The sequence below is a fragment of the Saccostrea cucullata genome, unplaced genomic scaffold (genome assembly GCF_032062105.1).
Source record: "Saccostrea cucullata isolate Sc308-1 unplaced genomic scaffold, CSIRO_AGI_Scuc_v1 ctg5616, whole genome shotgun sequence".
NCBI lineage: Eukaryota > Metazoa > Mollusca > Bivalvia > Ostreida > Ostreidae > Saccostrea > Saccostrea cuccullata.
Window position 1 is genome coordinate 70001 of NW_026940014.1, and position 10999 is coordinate 80999.

At 35.0% G+C, this 10999-nt stretch overlaps 1 protein-coding gene across 1 annotated transcript in view; it reads right to left on the reverse strand.

Annotated features, from left to right (window-relative positions):
• LOC134254466 (centrosomal protein of 152 kDa-like) overlaps positions 1-10706 on the reverse strand; it is a 58101-nt gene extending 47395 nt beyond the window's left edge. The window contains exons 1-7 of the mRNA XM_062736972.1: positions 10649-10706; positions 7991-8170; positions 6029-6153; positions 5259-5470; positions 4639-5005; positions 3856-4217; positions 3389-3544 (exon numbers count right to left, since the gene is read on the reverse strand). Coding sequence (XP_062592956.1) covers positions 3389-3544; positions 3856-4217; positions 4639-5005; positions 5259-5470; positions 6029-6153; positions 7991-8110 — 1342 coding nt within the window. The 5' untranslated portion in view covers positions 8111-8170; positions 10649-10706. The remainder of the gene's footprint in view (positions 1-3388; positions 3545-3855; positions 4218-4638; positions 5006-5258; positions 5471-6028; positions 6154-7990; positions 8171-10648) is intronic.
• Between the last annotated feature and the right edge of the window lie 293 nt (positions 10707-10999).

Sequence of the window (10999 nt, forward strand, 5' to 3'; positions counted from 1 at the left end):
GGCTCAGGTGAGCTAAAAATTGAAGCCACAGGTCTCCATATTTTCCTATACCACGATATTATGAGACTCGCCAATTTAGGAGGTGAATTAAACTTCCTGTTTTAAATATAGACAACAAATTAAACAATGTAAACTTGGGAAATAATTTGACACTAAAAAGTTAGACCATAGATTGGTTTATGGGTAGTATTTAATGAAAGTTAAAAGTAAAAAAAAATTGGAATAACACTTTTTATGCAAAAGGATTTAAGTACCGCGATATTATGAGACACCAGTTTACATACTACATTAAAACCTTCCCAAATGTGAAAATGATAATGTTCCTGTATTTCAAGAGATCTTAGGCAAATAAAAGAAAATATTTTTTTTTTCATTTTCAGTTTGAGGAAATGCTGTAAGAATTTCTATGTCTGAGTCACGATTAAAATATTAAGACTTTTATTCGTAATTATTATGCCAGCTTAACATTTGAGATTTTCAGTTTGCGGAAATTCTGTAAGAATGGATACATGATAAATTTTCAATCGAAAATTATAAATTAAACACAAACAAATCTTTTCGGAAGGGACCATTCTTTATGCCTCTTAATGTATGTGATCTCAAACGCATGTGTTACAGCAGCAGCACATTTCTCCACGACTTCGCTCAAACATTTGTTGTCCGCGACGCCATTACCTGACACTGACTATCAATCTAATCAAACTTCCTTGAAAAAAGAGCGCACTCAAGGGAAGCTACTCTAGATCATAGAAATAGTGGCGATAAAATCTATGGATCTCGCGTATCATCACCGGCAAAATCCTTATGACGGAAAACTCATAGCCGGCAAAATAACTCGTACAGGCGGTTAATTTTGCCGGTTGCCGGCTCTTATTGAAAACACTGCTAAGGAACAATATAACATGAATGGAAAAATTAACTTTGTTTGGCCTATCGAATTCCAATGTAGTCATGTAACTTTTCTTGATATAATGTAAACAAAGCGTACAATAGCACTGGTGCACTCAATATAGGTCTTAATAAAAAAAAAATGGACTTTTATTGTCATACTTATTTGGTAATAATGAACTTGACCGTATATCAACTAAAAAATTGTTTCATACTATTTTTTTTACCTGTTTTGACCTCATTGTCGTCTGTAGTTGTAAATATGACGTAATCAATCGTAGTAAAATGTTTCTCACGGTTTGCGCAGCCGCGGACCAAATCTCGCGAGATACGAGAGAAAAACAAAAGGGACACGACTCTAGGACCATAACGGATTTAGGACCTCCGACGATATACAATATATTGAGAGTGTGTTTCATAATTCCACTTGCTTCTCAAGTAAACTCTCTTGCAAACTAATTTTTGTCACCAACACATTTTCATCTTGATGGACTTCATTGTAAATAGTGGATTTTTTCAAAATAAAATGAAAAATCCATGCTATGACTTTTCCCTATTCTTTTTTTTCACTTTGATAATGTGAACTACAGGTTATTATTTATAATTAGGCCTAGAAAAAAATATGTTTGTTTCCGCTTTCCCGACCAACCCTAATTCATAGTGCCAACCCTAGATATCTTTTTAATGCTTTTGTCCCATGATGTGCAAGATTTCAACCAGGGAATTATAGCGTCCAACTTTGCAAGCTTTTCAAGACAGAAAGTCACCTTTCTATTATAAGTTAAGTCACAGTAATGCTTGAAAACACCATTTCTTTTGTCATTAATGTTACTTCTAAACACGTTTTGATTAAAGAAGCAAAAAAAAATTTTTCAAAAAAAAAAAATTGCCTACCTACCTACCCTATATATTTCAGCCTGAAAGCGGAAACAAACATATTTTTTTTTTCTAGGCCTTACTGTATACAGGGAAATATTCGCCCCCCTTTTATTTTCGCCCCTTTCGTCCTTACATTGTTTGGGCGAATTTAAAAATGGGCAAATTCAAAACATACAATATATTTTCTTAAACAAAACTGTGACTGGGCGAATTTAAAACGGGGCAAAATTGGTTGCAAGTGTGAAAGGGCGAAAATAAAACGGGGCGAAAATAACCCTGTATACAGTATACTAGGGATTTGAACTTCTGTGCCTCCAACAAAGATATCTTGAATATCATGGACATGCCATGTTGATTTTGAATACTCAACTACTTTATTCTTCAAATATCTAATAAGTTTTTTTGGTTTCCTATGTATGAAAGAAAGAGGATTGCATGTACTGATTTTTTGTAAGATATCATCAGTGAAACAGAGTGAAAGAAATTCAATGAATGTGTTCCACACCTTCAGCCTGTTAGATATATACAGAGTTAAATATAGAGTCAATACTGGTTCAACATTTCAGATACAATTAACAACAAGAGGCCCATGGGCCACATCGCTCACCTGAGTAACTTGGGTGATGCAGTTTTTTACCAGATTCCCCCTCTTGCTACACCTATCATGCCCACTACCTCCTTCCCTTTTATGATTTTAAAACTTTAGAATCTACACTACCCAAGGATGCTTCCACATAAGTTTCAGCTTTCCTGGCCCAGTGGTTCTTCAGAAGATGATTTTTAAAGATTTGTTCTATATATTTCTATGTAAAACTTGGATTCCGTATTGTGGCCCTGTCCTACCTCTATGTAAAACTTGGATTCCCTATTGTGGCCTCACCCTACCCCCGGGGGTCATGATTTTTATAATTTAATATCTACAATACCCAAGAATTCTTCCACATAAGTTTCAGCTTTCCTGGCCCAGTGGTTCTTGAGGAGAAGATTTTTAAAGATTTGTTCTATATATTTCTATGTAAAACTTGGGATACCCTATTGTGGCCCCGCCCTACCCCGGGGGTCATGATTTTTACAATTTAATATCTACACTACCAAAGGATGCTTCCACATAAGTTTCAGCTTTCCTGGCCCAGTGGTTTTTGAGAAGAAGATTTTTAAAGATTTGTTCTATATATTTCTATGTAAAACTTGGATTCCCTATTGTTGCCCCGCCCTACCCCCGGGGGTCACGATTTAAAAAATTTAATATCTACACTACCCAAGGATGCTTCCACATAAGTTTCAGCTTTCCTGGCCCCGTGGTTCTTGAGAAGAAGATTTTTAAAGATTTGTTCTATACATTTCTATGTTAAACTTGAATTCCTTACCGGGGGTATTGATTTTAACAATCTAATATCTACACTACCCAAGGATGCTTCCACATAAGTTTCAGCTTGGTCTTTCATTTTAACAATTTAAACTCCCCTATACTCAAGTATGCTTTGTACCAAGTTTGTTTAAAATTGGCTCATTGGTTCTTGAGAAGAAGTCGAAAATGTAAAAAGTTTACAGACGGACGGACGACGGACAAAATGTAATCAGAAAAGCTCACTTGAGCCTTCGGCTCAGGTGAGCTAATTACCTTTGGCCAGAGAGATTTGATGTTTGTATATCCTGATCTCCCTGCTTGTCTCTTGTTTGTACTGTTCAAAGTCTCGGGTGATCTCCTCGAGTTTGCTGCCTCGGGCTTTGTACAGGATCTGAAGCTGTGCAAACTGTCTGTTGTCAAAAGCTCCAGCTGGAAAATGTACAAAAACATATGGATAATCACTGTTGAACTTATCCCTTTCTTATTTTTGAATAAAAGTGTTACATTTTTACCTTGATTTTAAACATCAAGGAAAATATTCCCTTATATCTAATATTCCTTTCTTATTTTTGGATTTAAAGGGTTTCCAATTCTATCTTGATTTTAAACATCAAGGAAAATATTCCCTTATCTTATTCCATTCTTATTTTTGGATTTAAAGAGTTTCCAATTCTATCTTGATTTTAAACATCAAGGAAAATATTCCCAAGAGAGTTAAATGAAATCAGCATTAAATGTACCTGGTCCAGTATTTTCATGAACCTCCTCTAATTTTTGTCTTTTCTCTTTGACCTCTGGCACTTCTTCTTCACTTTCGCTTTCTTCACGGTCTTCTCTACGTTTGTAGGTAACCTGGTATTCTCCTTTGAAATCCTTATCTGGGACACTGTCATGAACAGGATATTCTTGTGAAGAATGAACAGGATGCCCTGTTGAGACTGGGGTAGCATGAACAGGATGCCCATGTGAAACTGAGGTAGAATTTGTGACATAACCTTGGTCTGACTGTAAAGTGTGTTGGTATCCTTGAGAATGGGGTGTGTCTGAGTATGGCTTGTATGGGTTGTCTGCCCTTGGATGCTCCTCTTCATCCTGTCGGTCACTGTAATAAAAATTGTAAATCTTTGTAAATATTGTAAGGCAATTGATATTTTTCTATATCTAAGTTTTAGGAACTTGTGTCCCAATAAAAAATCAAAATGGAATACAGATTATTTACACTTTGTAATCAATGTTTGCTAAAAAAAAATTTCAACAATTTACTTAATAATATACTCCATACAATGAAATTTTTGCCCCCTTTAAATTTTAAATTTAAAAAGGGGTTGAATTCAAAGAACAAAGTATTATTTCTTCATTAAATTGTGACTGCAAGGCAAATTTAAAACAGAGCAAAATTGTTTGCAAGTGTTTAATGGCAAAAACAACAGCAGCAAAAATAAGCATTTACACAGTATATAAAAATATTCTTCAATAAATATTTGAGTATGATGCAAAAGAACTGATAAAACCTAAATATTTACCTGTAATAGCCAATATAATGATGAAGATGATGATAATGGTAATGCCCAGGCAGACCCCCGACATCTGAATGTTCATCTGTCCCACCCTCTGCTTCCTGTCTCTCTGGAATTTCCCCATACCTAAAATGATCCTCCGAAGTCACATGATGCGGTATGTATGTGTTACCATGGTGAGAGGGGTCATAAACATTTGGCTGACCCTGATGTGAGAAGACATTTTGATTGGACCATTCAGGAACCTGGTGAAACTGATGGTGATGATGTCGTTGAGGCCGATGATGGTGATTGGATGATTTGGTGCTGCTTTGTTCACTGTTACTATGGTAACCATCACTCTCTAACAAGCCCTCATGGGATCTTCTTAAAACTGTAAATAAAGTAATGTTGTCATGCACAAATGCATTTTTTAAACTCAGGCTATCCAGTATTCAAATAAACACTTCAATATAGTGTTCTAAGATCATTAGACTTCTGTATAATCATAAAGGTCATATTCAAATTAAACTCGGGGATCAAGAGTTCATGCAATCTCTGCAGGACTTGTAACTTTTTCTGAGTTAAATTACATATAGCTAAGCACAAGAAATTACTCACTGATTTCATACAACTATAATACTTACTTCCCTCTTGAGATGATCTCAGCAGCTCTTGAGAAGCCCTAAGGCTCTCCTGAGATTGTCTCAGTGAGGACATCGAGCCGTACGGACTCTGCGCTATGGTTGGGAGACCCCCCAGAGGGGTGGAGGTGGGTAGGGGGAACGTTCTCCTGTTCCATCCTTCCCTGGGAAACACCATGGCAGAGGGTTCTTCATCCTCCTCCACAATGGGCTCACTATAAAGATAAAGTCAGAATTAGGTCAAATGGTCAGTTTCCAGCATCAAGACAGAGTTAGGTAAAATTGTCAGTTTCTAGCATCAAGATAGAATTAGGTCAAATGGTCAGTTTAAAGGATCAACACAGAATTAGGTCAAATGGTCAGTGCCCAGCATAAAGACAGGATAAGTCAAGCTGTCAGTTTCCAGCATCAAGACAGAATTAGGTCAAATGGTCACTTTCAAGCATCAAGACAGTAGTAGGTCAAATGGCCAGTTTACAGCATCAAGTCAGAATTAGGTCAAGGAGTCAATCTGCAGCATCAAATCAGAATTGGGCATAGCGGTCAGTTTCCAGCATCAAGGCAGAATTAGGTCAAATGGTCAGTTTCCAGTATTAAGACAAAATCCATTATTTTATAAGATAAACATTATGTCTTGCATCTTCATTTGCTATTATTATTTAGGTGTTTGAAAAGAATTTAGTCCACAATGTTCCTAATTATATATTTGATTAATAAATTTAACAACAAACATGACAAATAAAGGAAGAAATTTTAAAGTATAAAAGCCTTACGTATCCTCCTTGGATCTGAAGTGGAGGCTGTGATTCCGTGAGTCTCCGCCCTCATCCGACGTCACAGAAAACTCATCATCTTCATCAATTAAATCATCAAACGCATCCTTCAGCAGAGCTTTCAGCTGTAAATGAATAGTATCATCATCAATTAAATCATCACAAGCACCCTTCAGCAAAGCTTTCAGCTGTAAATGCATGAATCAGGATAAATCCTTTTTGCATATTTTCAACATTCTGTTAATATGCATTATTTTACATTTTAAAATTTTGTTTTATATAAGAAAATCTATTTTCTGCCCATTTTTAAAACAGTATTCCCTATGCATGAATTTAAGTTTTAAAAAAAGGATATTATTTTTAAGAAACTTATCAATATTGTGTGCAATTTCACTACCTGTAACAGAAGGGCATACAAATCTCTTATATCATCATACACAGCAGGGTGAACTCTGACCCGAAAATAACCTTGACATGGACACAAATTTGACCTCTTTTTTGGGTCATTTAACAGAGTACTTAATGTAAATGGATTTAGATAAAAGTTTCCTTTTCCAGTTCCAAATTGAACATCATGGAATTCCATAAGATCTATCAAACACCAGAACTTGGCAAATAAATTCCATACATAAGTTTCTGTCTGGGTGAAATAAAAGTAATATATTCCATTTTATGGTTACGTAAAATGCGGTGAGAGAGAGTTTATATTCCAATAATTTCAAAACAGACATATACTTTAAAGAACTGCTCTGTGACTGCCTTAAGGTTTCTATCACATCAACAATCAAACTATCATTTATACACTTTTCTAGAATCGGATGAATTCTGATTTCAGTGATCATAAACTTTTTTCATTAGACATGTTGGATTGCAACTTTCACCGCCCGGAGCATTATTTTCAATCTCTTAAAGACTCTTGATAAGGATTAGGTGCTAGCATTTTGATTGAAACAATTAATTAGCATCATGTTGTCATGGTAACAACCTCCATCAATAATCAATCAGTGATTGGGACATCTCAGAGAAGATGACATTAAGAAGACAAGGGAATTAAGAAGCCAGTCAAACAGGCTCTAGAAAATCTACAGTGAAACATGCTGAGATATCAAGTTGATTTAAACTTTAGATATTTTTAAGACCATTAAAAAATAAGCAGTATATTTCTTAGTAAACTGAAATGTTCAGGCCTAAACTATATTTAGCCCTTGGAGAATAACTTACCATGCTTACTAATACTAATACCACTTTCCTAGGTACACAAATCCTCAATCCTCAGTCTTCACGAAAACTCACTGGTCCGAAGACCGAGGCCAGTGAATTTTGATTTCGGGTCAGTGAAAATCAAAATTCAAGAAGTCCGATGGGCTTGTTGATTATAAAATTCATATACAGTCCAAATTTATTTCAACTGAGTTACTTGCGTAGTTTCATTTATATATAAAATAAAAAAACAAGCACGTGTTGTTGAATCGTATTATTATTATAACCCTATTATAACATGGATGTATTACGTAACAACCGGAACTAGCTAGTAATTATTAACTAGTATGTAAAATGTGCAAAGTTCCAACGAACAACTTACCGAAACGCGACAAAGGGCGAAAAATGGCGGCATTACAAAAGTTGAAGTACGTAAACATGTATAAGTTTACAGTTATGAAAATATATTTATTTTATTTTTTAGGTAAGGGGCCAGTAAAAATTTTGGTGGGCTAGTAAATTTTGAAAGTTCACTGGTCCGACTGGCCAGTTAGTTTGAAAAGTTTTCGTGAAGACTGAATCCTTAGAACAATTGTTAATTAATAATGCTTATACATGTAATACTGTAAGAGGGAAAAGAAAAAGAGAGAAAGGGAAGAACACATTTTATGTACAATCAAATTCATAAAAGGAATGAGATATAATATGTAAATGCAGTGTCCCCATGACCCCTGACCCTTTTGACCCCATGCTGATACCGACCTCATTTTGTTGCTGTTCGTTTTCCCTTTGAAGCTCCTTTTCCTGCTGACTCTGAAGGTCAAGGCCATCAAAGTTCATCATACTCAGACCAGGATTCAGGGCACTTCGGTCTGTACTCATCTTGTACCTTGACCTCTCTCAACGACCTTGAGCTTCATAAGTCACATGGCTGACATCAAACTGAAAATAACAAAATCAAGAAGCTTTATTTCAGCACTGACAGAATTTGGTTTATTGGTTATTCCTTATTTGAATCAATCTAAGTTGACGTTGCAGGTAAAATTCAGCTTTATCTTATAACAGGCTAAGCTATGGCGACAAAAGCAAAAGAATTTATTAAACCATCATGTATGATTTGAAAACAGCACTAACATGAAGGCAAGGCATTTTTAAATCAGGGTCTCCTTAACCCCCTTCACCACTTTTTTTGGCAAATATATACATACTATAGGCATTGAAAATTGGGATTACCCTTATTTGTAGGGTTAGCCCCCCCAGGGTTTTAAACTAACTTGTAATCCTTGATCGCCATGTGGGCTACTAAACCTTGCAATTCTGGGGCCCACATCAAAATTTATTCGCCCACAAATTATCACTCCTTCTAATGAATAAAAAAAACAACAACTCAATTTTTCGTTATTTGTTTATTATCATATGCTTCGTGTTTCTTGACTATTCACAGAAACTTTATGCACGACTTATCTAAATTTGAAGTTAAACTCTTTCGTTTAAAAAGATTGACATGGTTATTAAACATCATATATTCAAGCACATGGCAGGTTTTTTCCACCGATAACAATGATACATTTTGGTTTGTTGGGCTCGTCAACGCGTCATTGCCACATTGTGTTCGTCACAATCACTCAGACGCTTTATTTATAAGTACTTCGCACTGGTAAATATAAAGCACTTTACTGATTACGAAATTTTTCAAGAGAAGAAAACGAAACATTCGGACAAATTTGAAAAACAAATATTTAGTATCGTAAATTTTCTAATCGCCATGTGGGTTACTTGAATGTAATTTTAAGTCGCCCACATGGAATATTAGTCGCAAATTGCGAGTGGGCGACTGTTAATTTCATACCCTGCCCCCACTTCAAATTTGCTTCTGACGCCTATGATAATTGTGTCATGTTAAGATAAAACATTGACAATTTATGAAATGATAAGTCAAAAGATAAGAGTGCAATGATAAACCGTTTGACGGTATACCACGGTTTATTTCTCTACGGTTCAACTCACGATACACAATCGGTCCGTAATTATCTAAATCCTCCATTTTGGTTCCTCGTTTACAATTTTAAAATGGCTTCCGCATGAATTATTAGGGCAATGAAACTGCAGAAACGGCAGTTAAACATGTTTCCAACCTCATATTTAACGGGTCGACGGATGTTATCTCTTTCCTAGTGTTAGTGTAAAGAACATTTGATAAAACTTTTAAGTAATTAGTTTAAAGTGTATGATGACAAACGTCTGACTTTTTAACTCAATATGTCGTGTATCATGAAACGTATTGTATTGTGAACTGAATACTGTGATACGTATCATATCGTGGGGTAGGCGTATCGTTGCACCCCTATCAAAAGATAACTTTTTTGTCATGTTTATTATTGTCATTGTGTATAACTTAATTCATTCTCCATGCTACATACAATAAACTTATATACTGGTATAGTACGCCTCCCTCCCCCATTATTTTACTCTCCATGCAACATACTTCGAAATATCTACTGATATACTGGTAACCCCCCCCCCCTTCATTTAGATCCCCTCCACTGATCTCTTCAAAATCATAACATGTCAGAAGCGTAATTAAGCAGTCAGGGGTGTGATTGAAATCCATCATTTTTAAAAATGATAATTTTCAGTCATTAAATTGGTTTTTAATAATGATGGAAATTCATCTTTTTTTAGTAAAATGATGAAAAACAGTCATTTCTATTTTGAAATTTATTTTAGAAATAGAGTTATCTCTGATATTAAAAATGACTGTTTTTCGTCATTTTTTATCAAATTGTTAGGTCTGGGCGCACTTAATTATCTCATTAGTTTTACGGGGCGCACTAAATTATTTTGGTTTCAATTACTTGTCAAGATGTTTCTCTACACAAGGGTCTATGGCAGGATAGTGTACTATATCTAATTACTGTAGTAAATGGGATGGGAAAATTGACTTGAGAATGGAAATATGATGAAAAGACGTCATATTTACAAAAATCAGAAAGTTGTGTACATTATATACTTAGAAGAAATGACCATTATCCATCATTTTCAAAAATGACTGATTTCAGTACCACCCCTGACTGTTAAGTGTTCTTTATTTTGCAATATTTACACTAACTCTAATTATCTTACCCTTCAAACAATAATAATCTCATCGAAAGAAAAATTGCTTTTTTTCTGATAGACATACACCAAACAAATCGTGCTTCAACGTGAAGAATTTAAATCCCAGACTAAAACAGGAACTTCTCAGCATGTGCCGACATGTTTTCAGAGCCGCGGTCGAAACCAAAACATTCCTCTCTACTCGAAAAATCGTGGCGATAAAAATATTTTACAAAATCTATCATTTAATTTAGCAAAAGAGTTTGCATTTGATTTGTTATAAATGTGGTATAACATGCAGGAAGAGTGAAAACGTGTGCTTACATTCTGTATCCCTTCGAAGAGAGCGCCATTTGACAACATATCCCATAATTCTTGAAAAGGAAGTCAACAAGCGACGACTAATGAGGGGCAAAGACGTGCTCTAAAGATAGACCAAGTAGACAGAGTTACCGCTCATGGTATGTATATTTTGTAATTTGTTATTTTAAAAAAATAATTAAAAAGGAAGTTTGAAATAGAGACAGAGAGAAAAAAAAAACATTATTGTATAATTAAAATGAATGATTTTTTTTTTTTTGGACAATGAGCGCACCGTTCTATTATAGGCCTATCTGGCTATCATGTCCTACAGCACAAACGTAAACAAATCAAATATTTAAAAAATCTTTTGTT